Genomic DNA, 19495 nt, shown 5'->3' on the forward strand with positions numbered 1-19495 from the left:
AAAAAAAAAAAAAAAAAAAAAAAAAAAAAAAAAAAAAAAAAAAAAAGGAGAAAAAGATTAGATCTCTTCTGGGTCAGTGTTAAGAAAACTTGAAATTGTTCTAACACAACCTTACTTACCTAATGACATTTTAAGAACTAAAATGGCAAACGTCATATAGTTCGTGGATCAAAATGGTGGAAAAAAAAAATGGTAGACCAAATTTAGACAAGTGAACAATAAATGGACAAAATTGGTAATCTCCTCTTATTATCTATATGAGAAATGTGAGCCACCAAAATTCTCTCTGGACAACTTACATTCCAGTTGACAAATGATCCCAGTGCTCAAAACTCACCAGTCACTACTGCAGCTTACTCTACAAACTGTGCACCATAAAGGGGATCATTCTTCCTTACAACTTTATTTGGTTCTGTTGTTGTTCTTGCAAGTTTCCCTTGTGCTTCCTTCCACTGAGATGAGATACCAAGTCAATCTCACTAAGGCAGCGTACATTACAAATAGTGCACAAATGAGGGAACTCCATCCTTGGAACTTCATATGGGTTCTGTTGTTGGCCTTGCACCTTTTCCATAGAGTTTATAACAATGTTCTCTTTAGACTTATCAGAGTTCTTTGTAATTGAAGGTGGAATACGATCTTTCTGGCCTTGCACCTTGTCATGTATAATAACTTTCACTTTTGATCCGCTGCTGAGTATACTCTTTCCTGGCTCCTCATTGGGTTGATCTGATTTCTTCGCCGTTGAAGCTGGGGCAGTTTTGGGCACAAATGGTGGGATCTTTGCTTTCAGTGCCTCATATGCTGCCTTGTGTTTTCTTCCCTCCAGGTGCATATTTAAATTTTTTTCACATGTAGTTGTCATCTGACAGAGAGCACAGGCCCACTCTTTCTGGACATTTTTGGAAGACTCAAGAACTTCTGTTCCTGTTGCAACCTCAACAACCTTTTCCTTAGTATCCACCGCTGATAATGTCTTGTTTTCAATCTGATTGAGCCTAGGCTCTGCCTGGTTCTTTATTTTTCGTGCCCAATATTCAGCATTGTTTTGATTACCCTGCAGGTGGGAATTAAGAGTTGTATCACTTTGGGTTGTTGCCTGACTGGTGGCACAAGTCCACTCCTTCTGGACTTTCATTGAAGGTGGAGTCTTCAGAGTTTCTCTATCTGCTGCAACCTCAATGGCTTTTTGTTTAATCTCCGTAGCAGCTATAATGCTCGTAGCAGCTGAAATGCTGTTTTCAATCTCAGTGAGAATAGGCTCTGCCCGACTAACCTGCAAATGCAATAAAGACAGGGTTCAAAAGAAAAGAAAAGTCGTGTTTTATCGCTTCCACTCTTTGCAGATGAAGCATACAGAATTCTGTTGCAACTATAGAAACGAACATGTACAAAATGGTATAAACAAAAGGTAAAAAACCTTCCACACGAAAATGGAAAACGGAACAGACTATGATCACAAAATCATAAGGAAATTAACATGAGGAGGCCTCCCAATTTCTATTAGATGCAAATCATTACTCGGTGTGTTGTTTCTTTGTCTCCCACTATTACCTGCACTGCTTTGATATCCTTCGGTGCAACATTAAGCTCTCTGGATTTTGACTGTATGAAGAGGACCAAGTGAAAGTTAGCTCATCAAATTAATAAATTAAGCTCTAAATGTATTGAAAACTTACATTCACAACATTTTCTTTTTGAATCAAGTATAATTAAAGCATTGAAGTTTTCATAAATTCAGAAGAACATATTACAGAAAGCCAGAAATTCAGGGGTTGTTGCAATGCTTAAAGTTCTAGGATTAAAATCCTTCCCAGACCCTTTGGGATTATTCTACACTGTCATCTAACATTCTAACTCAAAACAACTACTAACCCCCACAATGTACAAAAAGTACCATGAAATCTGGGTCATTTCAGGGTTCTTACTCACATTACCTCTTTATTCTCCTTAGATGAAACTGCTTTGAACTCTTTCATTTCGAGATTTGACTTTGTTCTCTCAGACTGAAGCAAAAAAGTGGAGCGAGGAATCAGATCAGAAATTATTATTTGTCCATCTCTGAAAACGGTTCCTTAAAATGTCTTATCAAACGAAAGAGAATATGTGTTTTCACAAATTTCAAAGAATTCATGGATACAACAAGTGCACACACACAGATATGCATAATCTAGAAAATATATTTACGTATAGTGATAAGTGGAATTCAAGTAAAATCATCATATAACAACTAACATAAAATGCTTTCTTCGCCAAATTTGACCTACTTACCTTGCAAGCAACAATTTTTTCTAAAGCTTCAGGTCCGTTCTCCTTTACATATCTCTCCACCTCAGCAATAAAGTTTTCTCTCATAAACAAAGACTTCTTCTGCTGGTTGAACCAGTTGATAACAATTTGGGGGTCCATGGAGAGGCATGGACAGATAAGGTGTTTATAGACATAAAAAGCACCATCAAAACGAGGTATCACCAACAAGATGACAATCATTAGCCTAATGCCTGGCCACAGCGGGAGCCTGACAGGTCCAGAATTGGAAAATAGGAAATATAAATAGATGACACAAATATTATTGTCTCCTCATGATCATAGCATATTGAAAAGTTGTAAAAAATTTCAGATAAGGACCTAACTGATATCTAACTCGGTAGATCTTTTCTTTATTTTTTCTCAAAAAAAAATAAAAATGAAAACAAGGGGGAAGAAAAGTACTAAGAAGAAAATAATTGGAAGTTTTCCTTATAGAAAATTATTTGCACCTGTACATGGATGTGATATGTGACATTTGGTGAAACAGATAGAGCCTGTTCAAATAATCCTATTCTTTACCCATGTGTTCATCTACATCTAAATAGAACATGGTTCTTCATATGTCTGTGGATCTACTACACATAAAAATAAGTGTGTTTTTTTTTTTGTCAATAAAAATGAGTGTGTTTATACCACCAAATGAGGCTGCATATTAGCACATATGTTATAACAATATGCATAATATATCACAACCATTAAAAAGTAACTTCAAAACTTCAAAAATAGTTATGAAACTCTCTGTTTCTTCTCAATAATACCGCAACAAACGATTATGCCATGGAAATTCACTTCTCACAATTCCATACCAGTCGAAATATGTCCAGCAAATGAAAACAGCCAGATAACGAAAATTTCTTCTGTTCTTTCGATTCTAGTAAAGGTTTGAAGATGACTTCCCTGCTGATTTCTTTTTTATTCTTCATACAATTTTTACATTTCTTTCCCTTGTACGTACTAAGAAATGAAAATCATGGACGACCAACTTAAATGAGAAAATTTTGGGGCAAATTCACAACTTTAGATCCATATTCCAGAAAAGATTTCATAATAATTCAGCAGAAATCAGTTGAGCTTTGTTTGAGTACCATATGCAAGGTTCCAAATTCTGTATTCTTTAATTTATTCGGCAACCAAAAGAGCAATATGCAATAAAGTAAAAGAAAAAGAAACAACAGAATTACCAATTTACCATTCAAGGAGCTTCATAAAAGTATGCTCAAAGAGCAAAATCAATGAGAAGATAATCCAATAAGTATTTAGCTTCTGAGTATCTGAAATGGAATTGGTCTCAATGGCCCTAATGGAAGAACATCTGTCAAAACAGAAAATGATCATCATCAGTTTATCAACATTAGTATTACAGTTGTAAGTCAATGGAAAAGTCCTTTTTTATTTACTAAAAAAAAGGCCCTTTTTGAAAATCATTAAATTAAAGATGACATTGATATTAACACCATCAATTCACCATCATCATAAAATACAATTTAAAAAATTACACCCATTTTCCTTGCATTTTAATTTGACACCAGATTCAAGATTATGCAAAAGATACTAAAGTGGATTCTACAAGGATGAAGAGGTTTTTTTTTTTTTTTTTTCTATTTTTATAAATAAAATAAAATAAAATTCTTAGAACTTTGATATAGTATCTCATCAACAAAATTAGATATGGGTGTGAGAAAGAGGCTTACAGAGGATACACCAAGGCAAAGAGAGGCCTGCAAGTAAATCACAAACAACATCAAAACTTATATCACATTCTGGTAAAATTTTCTCACCTTCACCAAAGGTTTTCATTCTCGAAAAAAAGAAAAAGAAAAAAGCATACCATGCAAGAACATCAAAGTAATATTTAACCGCAAATTTCAGAAGACCCACAATGCCCATCTTCAGCTTCAGCGTCTTCTTTATGGTTCCTCCTCTGTCTCTTTTGGGATGGGAATTTGAAAGACTTTGCAGAAGACCGAGTGAAAGAAACCAAAACTCGATTGTACAGTGGAGAGGTTGAAACTTTGAAAAGTAAGTCTCCGCTTGACCAAATAAAATAAAATAAGTCTCCGAGGGGTCGCCTTCACCAATTATCATCTCAACTTATTACCAATGGTTCAGCTTTGGAGTGGTAATTAAGTAAAATATGATACCAAAATGGTTGGATTTTGGTATTAAATTTTAAATAAGAGAAACACAAACTAGATTGGTTGGATTTTTACCCAAAAAGGTACTCTGGTCAGTGCCCTCAGACACTATTAAAAATTGGGAAGTGGATCCTCTGCTTGGATTCTTCCCTGGTCACTAACTCATGTTGCTGGTGAAGGAGAAAAGTAGCCAACATTGCAGCAATCCCTTTCAATGCACATAGAAAAAAAAAAAAAAAAAAACAATACAGAAATTTACACACATTTATGAATGATAGCACAGGTCTATGTGCTTTGTCCTGCTGTGAAACACAGGATTTTGGTCATGGCGATTGCAGTAAATGGTTGTTGAAACCTTGACTTCTTCCAATGCTGCTATGTACTCTGCTTCTGCAGAGGATAATGCAATCGTTTTTTGCTTCTTTGAAGACCAAGCAACCAATTTTGAACCAAGAAAAAAAGAGATACCCTTAAGTATTTTTTAGATCATCTTTCTTCTTTCACATATTGAAGCCCATACTTGCAGAAGTCAATTGAAACTTCGGAAAAATGATCAATTTGGGTGTTTTTTCAATAGTTTTCTTAGTTTCATTTTTTTAATTAGGTCTCTATAGTTAAGTTTGATTTATAATTCCTGGAAAAAAAATAAGTCTGACTTATAAATTTATAATTAAGGACAATTAAAGAATCTATCAATTAGTTAAGTTTCTTTGCTACATTCCACTCAAAATTTTCATTGAAACTTGTATATTGACTATGGACGGCGTCCTTTATGTTGCCTAAGGAGAAGAAAAAACAGAACATACATTAGAACATTTTTCATTTTTTCTTTTAGCAAAAAAAGTATCTTTAGAAGTAACGTGAGCCACCAAAATTCTCTCTCCACAGTCAACAACCTACATTCCAGCCTGATAAATTATCCATGTGCTTCCTTCCATTAAGATGAGATGCCATGTCAAACTCATTCCCAGCCTGATAAATTATCCATGTGCTTCCTTCCATTAGGATGAGATGCCATGTCAAACTCATTCCAGCCTGATAAATTATCCATGTGCTTCCTTCCATTAAGATGAGATGCCATGCCAAACTCACTACTGCAGCTTACATTACAAATTTTGCACCATAGAGGGTTATCCAAGTGCTTCCTTCCACTAAGATGAGATGCCATGTCAATCTCACTACTGCAGGTTACATTACAAATTTGACACCATAGAGGGTTATCCAAGTGCTTCCTTCCACTAAGATGAGATGCCATGTCAATCTCACTCTTGCAGCTTACCTTACAAATTTTGCACCATAGAGGGTTTAGGCCTAGGGGATCATTCTTCCGTATAACTTCTTGCACCTTCTCCTTATGCTTCCTTCCTTTGAGATGAGATGCCATGTTAATCTCACCAGTGAAGCGAAAATTACAAACATTGCACCTCCAATGGCTGTTCTTCGTCCTTGGAACTTCATTTGGGTTCTGTTGTTGACCTTGCACCTTTCCCATAACAATGTTCCTTTTTAGTCCATTGCTGGATACACCCTCTGCTGGCTCCACTTTAGATTTATCAGAATTTTTTGTAATTGAACCTGGAATACTGTTTTTCTGGCCTTGCACCTTCTCCTGTATAATAACTTTCACTTTTGATCCACTGCTCGATGTACTCTTTCCTGGTTCCTCATTGCGTTGATCAAATTTCTTCGCCGTTGAATCTGGGGCAATTTTGGGCACAAATACAGGGTTCTTTGCTTTCAGTGCCTCATATGCTGCCTTGTGTTTTCCCCCTTCCAGGTGCATATTCAAATTTGTTTCGCAATTAGTTGTTACCTGACAGAGAGCACAAGTCCACTCTTTCTGGACATTTTTGGAAGACTCAAGAACTTTACTACCTGTTGCAACCTCAACAGCCTTTTCTTTAGTCTCCACGGCCGCAAATTTACTGTTTTCAATCTGGTTGGGCTTAGGCTCTGCCTGGTTCTTTATTTCCAGTGCCTCATATGAAGCCTTGTGCTTTTTACCGTCCAGATGGGAATCAAAAGTTGTATCACTTTGGATTGTTATAGGATTGATGACACATTTCCACTCCTTCTGGACTTTCTTCGAAGGTGGAGTCTTCAGAATTTCTCTATCTGCTGCAACCTCAATGACTTTTTCTTTGATCTCCATAGTGCCAAATCTGAAGTTTTCAGTCTCAGTGAGATTGGGCTCTTCCTGACCAACCTGCAAATGCAATGAAGACGGTTTAAAAAAGAAGAATTGTTTTATCATTTCCGCTTTTTGCAGATGAAGCATACAGAATTCTGTTGCAAATATGGAAATGAGCATGTACAAAAGTAAAACTTCCAAAGTTGTGTAATATAAATGGAAAACAGAACGGAATATGATCGAAAATTAGACAAAGAAGGCCTCCCCGCCATCTTAAAATTGAACAGAAAAGTCAATGGATGCATTTGTGAAGATATTTTATACAATTTTTTTTTTATGAATTAAAACTAATGCATTTCAACTCTATATATATCAAATACTTTGGTAATCAACAATGTTTTAGAAGTTCTTTATTACAGACAAAACATTACTTGGTCGGCTGTTGTTTCTTTCTTTTTCACTATTACCTGCACTGCTTTGAGATCCGTCTGGACTTTCTTTGAAGGTGGAGTCTTCAGAATTTCTCTATCTGCTGCAACCTCAATGGCTTTTTCTTTGATCTCCATAGTGCCAAATCTGAAGTTTTCGGTCTCAGTGAGATTAGGCTCTGCCTGACCAACCTGCAAATGCAATGAAGACAGGTCCAGAAAGAAGAATTGTTTTATCAATTCCGCTTTTTGCAGATGAAGCATACAGAATTCTGTTGCAAATATGGAAATGAGCATGTACAAAAGTAAAACTTCCAAAGTTGTGTAATATAAATGGAAAATAGAACGGAATATGATCGAAAATTAGACAAAGAAGGCCTCCCCGCCATCGAAAAATTCAACAGAAAAGTCAATGGATGCATTTGTGAAGATATTTTATATAATTTTTTTTATATGAATTAAAACTAATGCATTTCAACTCTATATATATCAAATACTTTGGTAATCAACAATGTTTTAGAAGTTCTTTATTACAGACAACATTACTTGGTCGGCTGTTGTTTCTTTCTTTTTCACTATTACCTGCACTGCTTTGATATCCTTCTGTGCAACATTAGTCATTCTTGACTTTGACTGTATGAAGAGGACCAAGTGAAAGTTAGCTCATCAAATAATAAGCTCAGACCTAAATTGCATTGAAACACAACATTTTGTTTTTAAATCAACTTTGACTGTACCTCTTTATTCTCTGTAGATGAAACTGCTCTGAAATATTTCATATCGAGATTTGACTTTGTTGTCTCAGACTGAAGCAAAAAAGTGGAGTGAGGTATCAGACCAAAATTATTATTAGTCCATCTGAGAAGATGGTCCCATAAAATGTCTAAGAAACTGACAGTGAGTCTGTGTTTCACACAGTTTAAAGCATATTTGTATAGAATTCATGGATCCAAACATACAAGTGCACACACATATATGCATTTCTAGAAAATATATATACGTATGGCAATAACCAGAATTCAAGTAACATCATCATATATCATCTAACATAAAATATTTCTTCCCCAAATTTGACCTACTCACCTTGCAAGCAACAATGTTTTCCAAAGCTTCAGGTCCATTCTCCTTTACATATCTCTCCACCTCAGCAAGAAAGTTTTGTCTCATAAATAAGTAGTCCTTCTTCTTGTTGACCCAGTTGGCAACAATTTGGGGGTCCATGGAGAGGCATAGACAGATAAGGTGCTTATAGACATAAAACGCACCATCAAAACGAGGTATCACCAACCAGACAAAAACCATTAGCCGAATGTATGGCCACAGCAGGAGCCTGACAGGTCAAGAATTGGCAAATAGGAAACATAAATAGATGAAACAACTTAATATCCCCTCATGATCATAGCACATTGAAAAGTTGTAACAATTTTCAGATAAGGAACTAACTGATATCTAACTCAGTAGATTTTCTTCTTTGTTTAGCTTTTTTTTTTTTTTAAAAAAAAAAGACAAGTGAAGAAGAGTACTAAAAAGAAAAAGAAATGAAATTTTCCTTAGAAATATATTTGTACATGCACATGGTTGTGATATGTGATATTTGGTGAACAGAAGAGCCTGCTGAAGGGAAAAACTATATCCCTTTGAAATGTTTGAAATGCATTAGAAAAAAGTAATGGAAAGAAAAATTCAAAAAATCCCATTCTTTACCCATATGTTCATCTACAACTAAATAGAGCATGGTTCTTAATATCTATCTGTGGAACTATTACATAATAAGTGTGTTTTTACTGTTTACCACCAAATTAGGCTACAATTATTGTGAATGTATTACTAGAAAGCTACCACATATGTTATAAAAAATATGCATAATATATCACAACTATCTTGAAAATAACTTCAAAATTAGTTATGAAACTCTCTGTTTCTTCTAAAACATACCATAATGAATGAAATATGCCACGGAAATTCACTAACAATTCCATACCAGTTGCTATGTGTCCAGCAAGAACAGCCAGATTGTGAAAATTTCTTCTATCCATTTGATTCCATTAAAGTTGTAAAGGCTAGGAAATGTTTGAAAATGACTTTCCTTCTGATTTCTTCTTTAATTATATTACAACTTTTCCATTTCTTTCCCATGTATGTACTAAGAATTAAAAATTACGGACCACCAACTTAATTGAGAAAATTTTGGGAAAAATTCACAACTTTAGATCCACTTTAATGGATTTTCATAATATTTTGGCAGGAAGTTCAGTTGAGCTTCGCTTGCCCACAATATGCAGGGTTCCATTTTTTTTTTCTTTTATTTATTTGGCAACCAAAAAGAACAATGTGCAACAAGAAAACAAGAGAATTACCATTCAAGGAGCTTCATACAAGTATGTTCAAAGAGCAAAACCAATGAGTAGACAACCCAATAAGTATTTAATTTCTGAGTATCTGAAATGGAATTGGCCTCAATTGCCCTAATGGAAGAACATCTGTCAAAAGAGAAAATAATCATTGTATCAGGATTAATAAAAAGTCCTTTTTGAAAATCATTAAAGATACATTATTATTAACATCATCCTAATAAAAAGTAATATTAAATTTACACCCATTTTCCTTGAATTTTTATTTGACACCAAATTCAGAATTAGCAGAAGACCCAAGTCAAAAAAACTAAAGTGGGTTCTACAAGAATGCAAAAAAAAAAAAAAAAAAAACTTTCCTTTTCTGCCATTTAAAAAAGAAAATCATAGAGCTTTTACAGAGTATTTCATCAACAAAACTATAGAATGTGTGTGGGAGAGAGTCTTACAGAGGATACACCAAGGCAAAGAGAGGCCTGCAAGTAAATCACAAACAAAATGAAATCTTTTTATCATATTCTGAGAAAAATTTCTCAACTTTACCAAAGTTTTGATTCTCGTAAAAGAAAAGCATACCATGCAAGAACATGAAAGTGTTTAAGCGCGAATTGAAGAAGTCCCAGAAAGCCCATCTTCAGCTTCAGCGTTTTCTTTATGGTTTCTCCTCTGTTTCTTGAAGGATTGGTGTTTGAAAGCTTTGGAGAAGACCGAGTGAAAGAAACCAAAAGACTCGTTCGTACAGTGGGGGACCTCAAAAAGCTAGTCGAGCATTGGCCTTCAGCAATTATACGCTGGGTTCTTAGTGGGAAAATAACACTCCGTTTTCTACTTAATTACAAAATTGCCATTCATGTAATCAACACCAGTCGACCAGTCCCCAATCCCCATACTTTGGGGGTGGACATGGGCGTGTTAGATCCATGTTTGTCCAAAAAATTCTCTTGAGTTTCTCACGTTGTCCAAAATCATGACATTTTGGACAAAATAATATAGTTTACAATTAATAATTTCTTTTATTTATGTAGACAAATATGAAATATATATAATTTATAATAGGCAATATATTTTATAGAGCAAATTACACCGTACTTTTCAAATTTGACTTGAATCACTTGATTCACAAATTTGTCATATTTTCAAATTAATTGCAATTTAATATTTTAAAGGAAAAATTTAAGGAAAAAAACTTCAACTTATATGTTGGAGCCAAATTAGGACTTCTATTTCAGAAGTGCATCCGTTAGGTGAGTGCTAAGTGACAAAGCATGTACAAATCTAAATCTTTATAGTATTGTCAATTAATTTGCATGGTAGTGGTTGTTTTGAAATTTGGATGGTAGTGTCTATTTGGTCCATTGGTCAAGCACTCAGCTCATTAAAAATGGATGTCTTCAAATTCACTTATGCTTGTGGGCTGTTTTGTCTTTGAGGGTGCCGTTTTGGGCTTAAAAAAAGCCCTAACAATTATTTAAAAAATGTTTCAAAATCATGTGACAACACTAACATGACTGCCACATAAGCAAAAAAGGGCCCTCAAAAATACCATGTTAGAAAAAAGGGGCCCCAATCTTGCCCCTACCATCACTTAAAAGTGGGCCGCAATCTTGCCACAACATCACTTAACGGTTAAGCAGATGACATGATCACATTGTCATAAATATTAAACTTTAAGATATATTTTTGAAATTAAAAAAAAAAATAGCTCTTATGGGTCAAAGTGTTAAAAAAACTTGAAGTTGTTCTACCTTGACTTTACAATTTTACCTAATGTCAATTTGCTTGCATAAGTATTGAAAGAAAAATGATCAATTTGGGTGTTTTTTTTAATAGATTTGAATAGTTTCATTTTAAAATTAGGTCTCTATAGTTTAGGCTTTGTTTGGGATTGCGGTGGAAGACCTAAAAGCTACTGTAGATGACAATTCTCAATCACCTACAGCTAGGGGTGGGTTCGGTACGGTTACCGTACCGAATTCCGACCGATATGGGTCGGTAACCAATAACTTCGGCATCGGTCGGAGAGTGGTGGTATCGGTCGGCGAGCGGCGGTCCGACTACAACACCAAAATAAAAAAAATCACAGAGAAGGGGGAGAGATAAGACAGAGAGAGGGAGGGGGTGCGACAGAGAAGGAGAAGGGGCTGGGGTTGATGGTGATGAACTAATGATGAATTGATTGTGGTTGGGGCTGTGGTCGCAGAGAGAAAGAAAAAGAAGGGGAAAAGAAGAGAAAAGAAGAGACACGGGTGGGAGGAGAGAGAAGAAAAAGAAAACAAAGAAAGGTTGTGGTCGCACACAGAAAGAAAAAGAAGGGGAAAAGAAGAGAAGAGAAAAGAAAAGAAAAGAAAAGAAGAGACACGGGTGGGAGAGAGAGAAGAAGAAAAAGAAAAGAAAGAAGAAAGAAGAAAGGGGGGCACGTGGGTTAGGGGGAAAGGAAAATAAAAAATAATAAAAATAAAGTTTTATTTTGTATATGAATAAATAAGGTATTTTGGGGTTTTGTTTAGGGTTTGGATTTTGGGGTTTAGGGTATTTTGGGGTTTCAAATTTTAATTGGGGTTTGGAGTTTTATATTTTTATTACATATGCTTTTTATAATTTATAGTATATAGTCAATAACTTAATAGTTTACATGTTTTTTAATTTATATCATCTTCTAAACCTTTGGGTATATGGTATAGGTCATATACCTAATAGGGCCGTTAGGCTAAATGGCTAATACCATATACTAATAATAATATATTATATCATATTATACATTTATGATTGAGGTAATTACATAAATCATAAATTGTCCATAACTCCATAGTTCATATTGATATTAATATATTATATCATATTATACCATATTATACTATATTATATCATATTATACAATATACTAAATTACTAATATTATATCATATTGATATAAATTATAGAAAATTAGAAATGTATTATATAAAATTATAAATTATATAGAAAGGTAATACTAAATATTTTATATTTAGGGTATACCAATATAGTATAGAAATGTATAAAAATGAATTATTTTAATTATACTTTTTTAATATACGGTCGGTATCGGTATACCGTCGGTACCGGGTTTTGTAAACCAATACCGTTACCGAATTCATCGGTATTTTCGGTATTGGTATTTTTCGGTATAAAATCGATTCGGTATCGCGATATTTTTCGGTATTTCGGTATTTTTACCCAGCCCTACCTACAGCAGTTTTGATGTTTGGTAAAAAAATATAAAACTGCTTTTTCCCATAATTCTCAACTCTCCACAATAAAAACAAAAAACAGGTTTTTAGGTGCTTTTGAAAGCTGTAGTGAATCACAACAACAATGAATATTTTATTTTATCAATAATACCCTTATTGATTTCTATAATTTTTATTTGTTTATTTTAAATTAAAAAATAAGTCTATTATTAGTTATATTTTATATTGTGATAATTAATTATAATATTTTATTTGTACGATTAAAATTATAATATACTTAAAAAATAATAGGCATACTTATTTAATAACGTTGTTCTTAAAAAAATTAATGCTAATAAAAATTTGTAGCCACAAATTTAAAAAATAAGTAAAAAAACATTTTAGTTTTATCAAACAAATAAGTGAAAAGCACTTTCAGCATCATGTCCATTTTAGTAATTATACACAGTCACAAAACTTTTACATTAACATTTACCAAATACTTTGATACTGTTTTTTGCACTTACAGCACTTTTGAAAACATAGTTTATCAAACACTCAACTGCTTCACTTTACAGCTGACTTTACTTCATAGCTGTTTTACTTCACAGTTGTTTTTTCTCACAGCAATACCAAACTGGCCCTAAGTTTGTTTTATAATTAAGGACAATTAAAGAATCTATCAATTAGTTAAGTCCCTTTGCTACATTCCACTCAAAATTCTCATTTAAATTTGTATATTTTCGAACCCTTTATATTTCCTATGGATGGCGTCCTTTATGTTGCAAAGAGAAAAAAAAAAAAAAACAGAACATACAATAGAACATTTTTCATTTTTTCTTTTAGAAAAACAAGTATCTTTAGAAGTAATGTGAGCCACGAAAATTGTCTCCCCACAGTCAACAACCTACATTCCAGCCGATAAATTATCCAAGTGCTTCCTTCCAATAAGATGAGATGCCATGTTAAGCTTACTACTGCAGCTAACATTACAAATTTTGCACCATAGAGGGTTATCCAAGTGCTTCCTTCCATTAAGATGAGATGCCATGTCAATCTCACTACTGCAGCTTACATTACAAATTTTGCACCATAGAGGGTTATCCAAGTGCTTCCTTCCTTTAAGATGAGATGCCATGTCAAACTCACTATTGCAGCTTACCTTACAAACTTTGCACCATAGAGGGTTTAGGCCTAGGGGATCATTCTTCCTTATAACTTCTCGCACCTTTTCCTCATGCTTCCTTCCTTTGAGATGAGATGCCATGTCAATCTCACCAAGGCAGCGCACATTACAGATATTGCACCTCCGAGAGCTATTCTGCATCGTTGGAACTTCCTTTGGGTTCTGTTTTTGGCCTTGCACCTTTTCCTCAAAAGTTATAACAATGTTCCTTTTTAGTCCATTGGTGGATACACCCTCTGCTAGCTCCTCATTGCATTGATCAGATTTCTTCGCCGTTGAAGCTGGGGAAGTTTTGGGCACAAATGCTTGGTTCTTTGCTTTCAGTGCCTCGTATGCTGCCTTGTGTTGTCTCCCTTCCAGGTGCATATTTAAATTTTTTTCGCATGTAGTTGTCATCTGACAGAGAGCACAAGTCCACTCTTTCTGGACATTTTTGGAAGACTCAAGAACTTCTCTTCCTGTTGCAACCTCAACAGCCTTTTCCTTAGTCTCCAAAGGTGGAGTCTTCAGAATTTCTCTATCTGCTGCAACCTCAATGATCTCCATAGTGCCAAATCTGAAGTTTTTGGTCTCAGTGAGATTAGGCTCTGCCTGACTAACCTGCAAATGCAATGAAGACCCAAAAAGAAAAATTGTTTTAGCATTTCCACTTTTTGCAGATGAAGCATACAGAATTCTGTTGCAAATATGGAAATGAGCATGTACAAAAGTAAAACTTTCAAATTTGTATAATATAAATGGAAAACAGAACGGAATATGATCAAAAATATTAGACCAAAATTAATATGAGAAGGCCTCCCCGGCATCAAAGAATTAAACAGAAAAGTCAATTGATGCATTTGTGAAGATGTTTTATATAATTTTTTACATTTCAACTTTATAAATATCAAAATACTTTGGTAATCCCAATGTTTTAGAAGTTCTTTATTACAGACAAAACATTACTTGATTAGTTATTGCACTGCTTTGATATCCTTCTGTGCAACATTAGTCTTTCTTGACTTTGACTGTTTGAAGAGGACCAATGGAAGGTTAGCTCCTCAAATTAATAAACTAAGACCTAAATTGCATTGAAACACAACAGTTTGTTTTTAAATCAACCTTGACTGTACCTCTTTATTCTCTGTAGATGAAACTGCTCTGAACTCTTTCATATCAAGCTCCGAACTTGTTGTCTCAGACTGAAGCAACAATTGGAGCGAGGTATCAGATCAAACTTATTATTAGTCCATCTCAGAAGATTCCAAAAAAATGTATAAGCACTGAAAGCGAGTTTGTGTTTCACAGTTCAAAGCATATTTGTATAGAATTTGTAGATCCAAACATACAAGTGCACACGCATATATGCATATTCTAGAAAATATATTTACATATAGCAATAACCAGAATTCAAGTAGCATAACATAAAATATTTCTTTGCCAAATTGACGTACTCACCTTGCAAGCAACAATGTTTTCCAAAGCTTCAGGTCCATTCTCCTTTACATATCTGTCCACCTCAGCAAGAAAGTTTTCTCTCATAAATAAGGTGTCCTTCTGCTTGTTGAACCAGTTGGCAACAATTTGGGGGTCCATGGAGAGGCATGGACAAATAAGGTGCTTATAGACATAAAAAGCACCATCAAAATGAGGTATCACCAACCAGACGACAACCATTAGCCGAATGTATGGCCACAGAGGGAGCCTGACAGGTCAAGAATTGGCAAATAGGAAACATAAATAGATGAAACAACTTAAATAGCACCCTCATGATCATAGCACTTTGAAAAGTTGTAACAATTTTCAGATAAGGACCCAACTGATATCTAACTCGGTAGATTTTCTTCTATGTTTTATTTTTTGAACAAAAAAATAAAAAAGTGAAGAAGGGTACTAAAAAGAAAAGGAATTGGAATTTTCCTTGTGGAAATATATTTGTACATGCACATGGTTGTGATATGTGATATTTGGTGAAATGTTTGAAATGCATTAGGAAAAAGTAATGAAAGAAAAATTCAAATCATCTACACCTAAACATTCAGGATCGCACCCGGCCGACTGCGAGCTGATATGGGTAAACGGGTCACGCGGTAAAAATGGTCCATTCGTTCCAAAAAAGACCCGCGAGTAAGTGAAAGTTAAAACAAGCCCTAGCCGTTGGATGAGATCAGATCCAAGGGCTAAACCTGAGCGAGAAAACTTACAAAGACACCATAGCCGTTGTACATTCGTTTCATGTTTGAGCCCTAAACTTTCCAAATTCGAATACTCTGAGTCTCTCAATTGCTCTGCTCTCCAAGATACCAAGCGCACTGCTCGCTTGCTTAAGCCCTAATTAACCTTCATCTTCGACGATTCAAAGAAACCCTAACTCGATTCAATGGCGTCTGATTGCTGTGTGCCGGTGGGCTTCCGGTTCCACCCAACCGACGAAGAGTTGGTGGACTATTTTCTCCGCCAGAAGGTGACGGCGGCACCGCCGGACATTGTTCGTGAATTCGACCTATTCGGCGACGCAGAACCCTGGGAGATTTGGGAATTGTTCGAAGGACCCAAATTGAAAGACCAAGATCTCTACTTTTTCACCAACCTCAAGAAGAACAAGAAGAAGAAGGGTTCGAGGAGGGTCGATCGGAAAGTCGGGTTGGCCCGGTTGGGTACCTGGAGCGAGGGAGAACCCTCCAAACTAGTTTACAAGGAAGACAACGGAGAGCCCATCGGACAAAAGAGGAAATTGCGGTACGAGAACAAAGGGTCGGACCACCACGGCCGGTGGTTCTTGGACGAGTATAGTCTTCTTGATGATTCGGATTGTGTGATTTGTCGTCTCAGAATCAACGACAAGTCGTTCTCATCATCATCTGGAAACAAGAAGAGGAAGTACACGTCATCATCGTGCCAAGAACCAAGGGATGGTCAGAAGGGGAAGAAGGTCAGAAAAGTGGAAGAAGTTGAAGGGGCAGAGACAAGTAGTGTGGTGGTGAATGTTATGCCCAACAACAACAACCACAACAAGTTTGATGATGATGATGAAGAATGGAAGGGAATTGTGGATAATTGTGATTCTGGTGATCCTCTGCTGAACATGGACATTGAGCAAGAATTAAGGGCAATGCTGGACTGTGATGAGGAGGTGAACAACATGGACTACTACCTTAATGGAACTACTACAACACCACCTGCTGCACTGCCTGATCATCATCAATATCCTCATGAGATTGCTCAACTAGTCCAACCCTTACAAACTGATTCTGGGCTTGCTGTTGATGAACTGGTGATGATGAATATGACCAACAGCAACAACATATTTGATGATGAAGGTGGTCAATATTTAATGGGTTATAATGTTAATCATGATGGGCTCTTTGATATTGAACAAGAATTGATGGCAATGCTGACTCATGATGATGATGATCACAATCTTGCTGAAACCCAGTTCTTACAGCTACCCTTAATGCCAACTCTTGATCATTCTGGGAATCTTGGTGCTGATGCTGATGGAGGAGTAGCAGCAACATTGCAAGTGGAAGCTGCAGCTAATATTTTCAACGGTATAGGCAACCAGCAATTGTTAGACACTTCGTATTGGTCTGTCATTTTTCAATGACCTGCCATTACTAAACAGAACATGGTTCTTAATATCTGTCTGTGGAACTATTACATAATTAGTTTGTTTTCTGCATATTATTGTGAATGTATTGCTAGAAAGCTACCACATATGTTATAAAAATATGCATAATATATTTTAAAATAACTTCAAAATTAGTAATGAATCTCTCTATTTCTTCTCAATAATACCATAATGTATGAATATGCCATGTAAATTCAGTTACAATTCCATACCAGTTGCAACAGCTAGAACAGCCAGATTGTGAAAATTTGTTCTATCCTTTTGATTCTAGTAAAGGCTAGGACATGTTTGAAAATGACTTCCCTTCTAATTCATTTTTTGATTCTATTACAATTATTCCATTTCTTTCCCATTTATGTACCAAGAAATAAAATTCATGGACGAGGAACATATTTGAGGAAACTTTGGGGGAAATTCAGAACTTTCACATTCTAGAAAGGATTTCATAATAATTTTGCAGAAAGTTCAGTTGAGCTTCGCTTGCCCATGATATGCAAGGTTTCGGATTTTGCTTTGTTTATTTATTTGGCAACCAAAAAGAACAATGTGCAATGAAACAAGAAAACAAGAGAATTACCGTTCAAGGAGCTTCATAAAAGTATTTTCAAAGAGCAAAACCAATGAGAAGACAACCCAATAAGTATTTAATTTCTGAGTATCTGAAATGGAATTGGTCTCAATTGCCCTAATGGAAGAACATCTGTCAAAAGAGAAAACAATCATTGTATCAATGGAAAACTCCTTTTTGAAAATCATTAAAGATACATTATTATTTACATCATCATCACCATCATAATAAAAAGTAATGTTGAAAATTACACCCATTTTCCTTGAATTTTTATTTGACACCAGATTCAGAATTAGTAGAAGACCCAAGTCAAAGAAACTAAAGTGGGTTCTACAAGAATGAAAATCAAAATAAATAAAAAATCTTAGAGATTTTACAGAGTATTTCATCAACAAACTATAGAATGTGTGTGGGAGAGAGTCTTACAGAGGATACACCAAGGCAAAGAGAGGCCTGCAAGCAAATCACAAACAAAATGAAAACTTCATATCATATTCTGAGAAAAAGTTCTCAACTTTACCAAAGCTCTGATTCTCGTAAAGAAAAGCATACCATGCAAGAACGTCAAAGTGTTTAAGCGCGAATTGAAGAAGACCCAGAAAGCCCATCTTCAGCTTCAGCGTCTTCTTTATGGTTTCTCCTCTGTTTCTTGAAGGATTGGAGTTTGAAAGACTTGGACAAGACCGAGTGAAACTGTGAAAGAAACCAAAAGACTCGTTCGGATAGTGGGGGGAGCTTATAATTTATAACCTTAAAAAGCAAGTCGAGCAGTCGCCTTCAGCAATTATACGCTGGGTTCTTAGTGAGAAAATAACATTTCTACTTAATTACAAAATTGCCATTCATGTAATGAACCAACCCCAATCCACCTAGAGATTTTTCGGTATAATCGATATACTGTCGCGTGGTGTAATTAATATATGTGTCCTAATATGGGTGGATGTTATTAATATTATATCATACAAAGATAAACATGTCGTCCAACAATACATTTACACATTAGATTAATTACACCACGTGACGGTGTATCAGTTATACAGAAAAAATTCTCTAGTCGACCAGTCTCTAGTCCCCATACCTTTGGACCCTGAGGAATGTCAATGTTTGTCCAAAAAAATCTTTGAGTTTCTCAAGTTGTCCAAAATCATGACATTTTGGACAAAATAATATAATTTACAATTAAAAAGTTTTATTTATTTATGTAGCCAAACATGAAATATATATATAATTTATAATAGGCAATATATTTTAGGGAAACTTAGAGATGAATCCAATTTTTGCACCCTTCTTAAAGAAACATCAGGAGAGATTTAAAATATAGATAGATGTCCTTTTAATCCTAGTCATCAATTACTTAGCATCCACGTCATCTGCCACACAACTCAAAACGTCGATTACTCCCACAATTCCCTTTTTTTTTCTCCTGCATGATTTCCTACCATCTGAAAGTCTCTCCATTCAAAATTTCCTATCATGCGAGATAACTACTGTCCTTATACATATAAATTTTTTTGTATATTTTTATTCCATTCTTGATAGGGTTCAACATCTTAGGGTATCCGGTTATATATTTTAGGATATGAAATAA

General features: G+C 35.1%; 2 protein-coding genes and 1 pseudogene across 3 annotated transcripts; all 3 read right to left on the reverse strand.

Annotated features, from left to right (window-relative positions):
* Nucleotides 1–223: 223 nt before the first annotated feature.
* LOC147277202 (uncharacterized) lies at nt 224–4331 on the reverse strand (annotated as a pseudogene). Its single transcript, XR_015123762.1, has 7 exons — nt 4139–4331; nt 4002–4028; nt 3500–3622; nt 2272–2518; nt 1938–2006; nt 1555–1605; nt 224–1276 (listed from the first exon to the last, which is right to left on the reverse strand). The product of XR_015123762.1 is annotated as an uncharacterized LOC147277202 (transcript).
* An 810-nt stretch (nt 4332–5141) lies between these two features.
* LOC147277203 (uncharacterized) lies at nt 5142–10082 on the reverse strand. The gene is made up of 8 exons (XM_086253087.1): nt 9932–10082; nt 9805–9831; nt 9362–9484; nt 8088–8334; nt 7742–7810; nt 7587–7637; nt 7044–7196; nt 5142–6651 (listed from the first exon to the last, which is right to left on the reverse strand). Exons 1-8 carry the CDS (start codon nt 9985–9987, stop codon nt 5407–5409), a joined length of 1971 nt encoding a protein of 656 aa, XP_086109213.1. The 5' UTR covers nt 9988–10082; the 3' UTR covers nt 5142–5406.
* Nucleotides 10083–13426: 3344 nt separating this feature from the next.
* LOC147277204 (uncharacterized) lies at nt 13427–18585 on the reverse strand. Its single transcript, XM_086253088.1, has 6 exons — nt 18460–18585; nt 18334–18360; nt 17917–18039; nt 15167–15413; nt 14842–14910; nt 13427–14329 (listed from the first exon to the last, which is right to left on the reverse strand). The coding sequence occupies exons 1-6, from the start codon at nt 18513–18515 to the stop codon at nt 13451–13453; spliced, it is 1401 nt and encodes a 466-aa protein (XP_086109214.1). The 5' UTR covers nt 18516–18585; the 3' UTR covers nt 13427–13450.
* Between the last annotated feature and the right edge of the window lie 910 nt (nt 18586–19495).

Source organism: Dryas octopetala, chromosome 8 (assembly GCF_963921425.1).
Source record: "Dryas octopetala chromosome 8, drDryOcto1.1, whole genome shotgun sequence".
NCBI classification, from domain to species: domain Eukaryota; kingdom Viridiplantae; phylum Streptophyta; class Magnoliopsida; order Rosales; family Rosaceae; genus Dryas; species Dryas octopetala.

Excerpts from the sequence above, each read along its gene's own strand:
- LOC147277203 (XM_086253087.1), bottom strand. The coding sequence starts at position 9,987 with ATGGGCTTTCTGGGACTTCTTCAATTCGCGCTTAAACACTTTCATGTT. Across the intron at positions 8,335-9,361 it reads TGTATGAAGCTCCTTGAATG|GCTCCTGCTGTGGCCATACA; the intron begins GTAATTCTCTTG and ends TTGACCTGTCAG. Across the intron at positions 7,638-7,741 it reads CATCTACAGAGAATAAAGAG|TCAAAGTCAAGAATGACTAA; the intron begins GTACAGTCAAAG and ends CTCTTCATACAG.
- LOC147277204 (XM_086253088.1), bottom strand. The coding sequence starts at position 18,515 with ATGGGCTTTCTGGGTCTTCTTCAATTCGCGCTTAAACACTTTGACGTT. Across the intron at positions 15,414-17,916 it reads TTTATGAAGCTCCTTGAACG|GCTCCCTCTGTGGCCATACA; the intron begins GTAATTCTCTTG and ends TTGACCTGTCAG. Across the intron at positions 14,911-15,166 it reads AAAACATTGTTGCTTGCAAG|TCTGAGACAACAAGTTCGGA; the intron begins GTGAGTACGTCA and ends TTGTTGCTTCAG.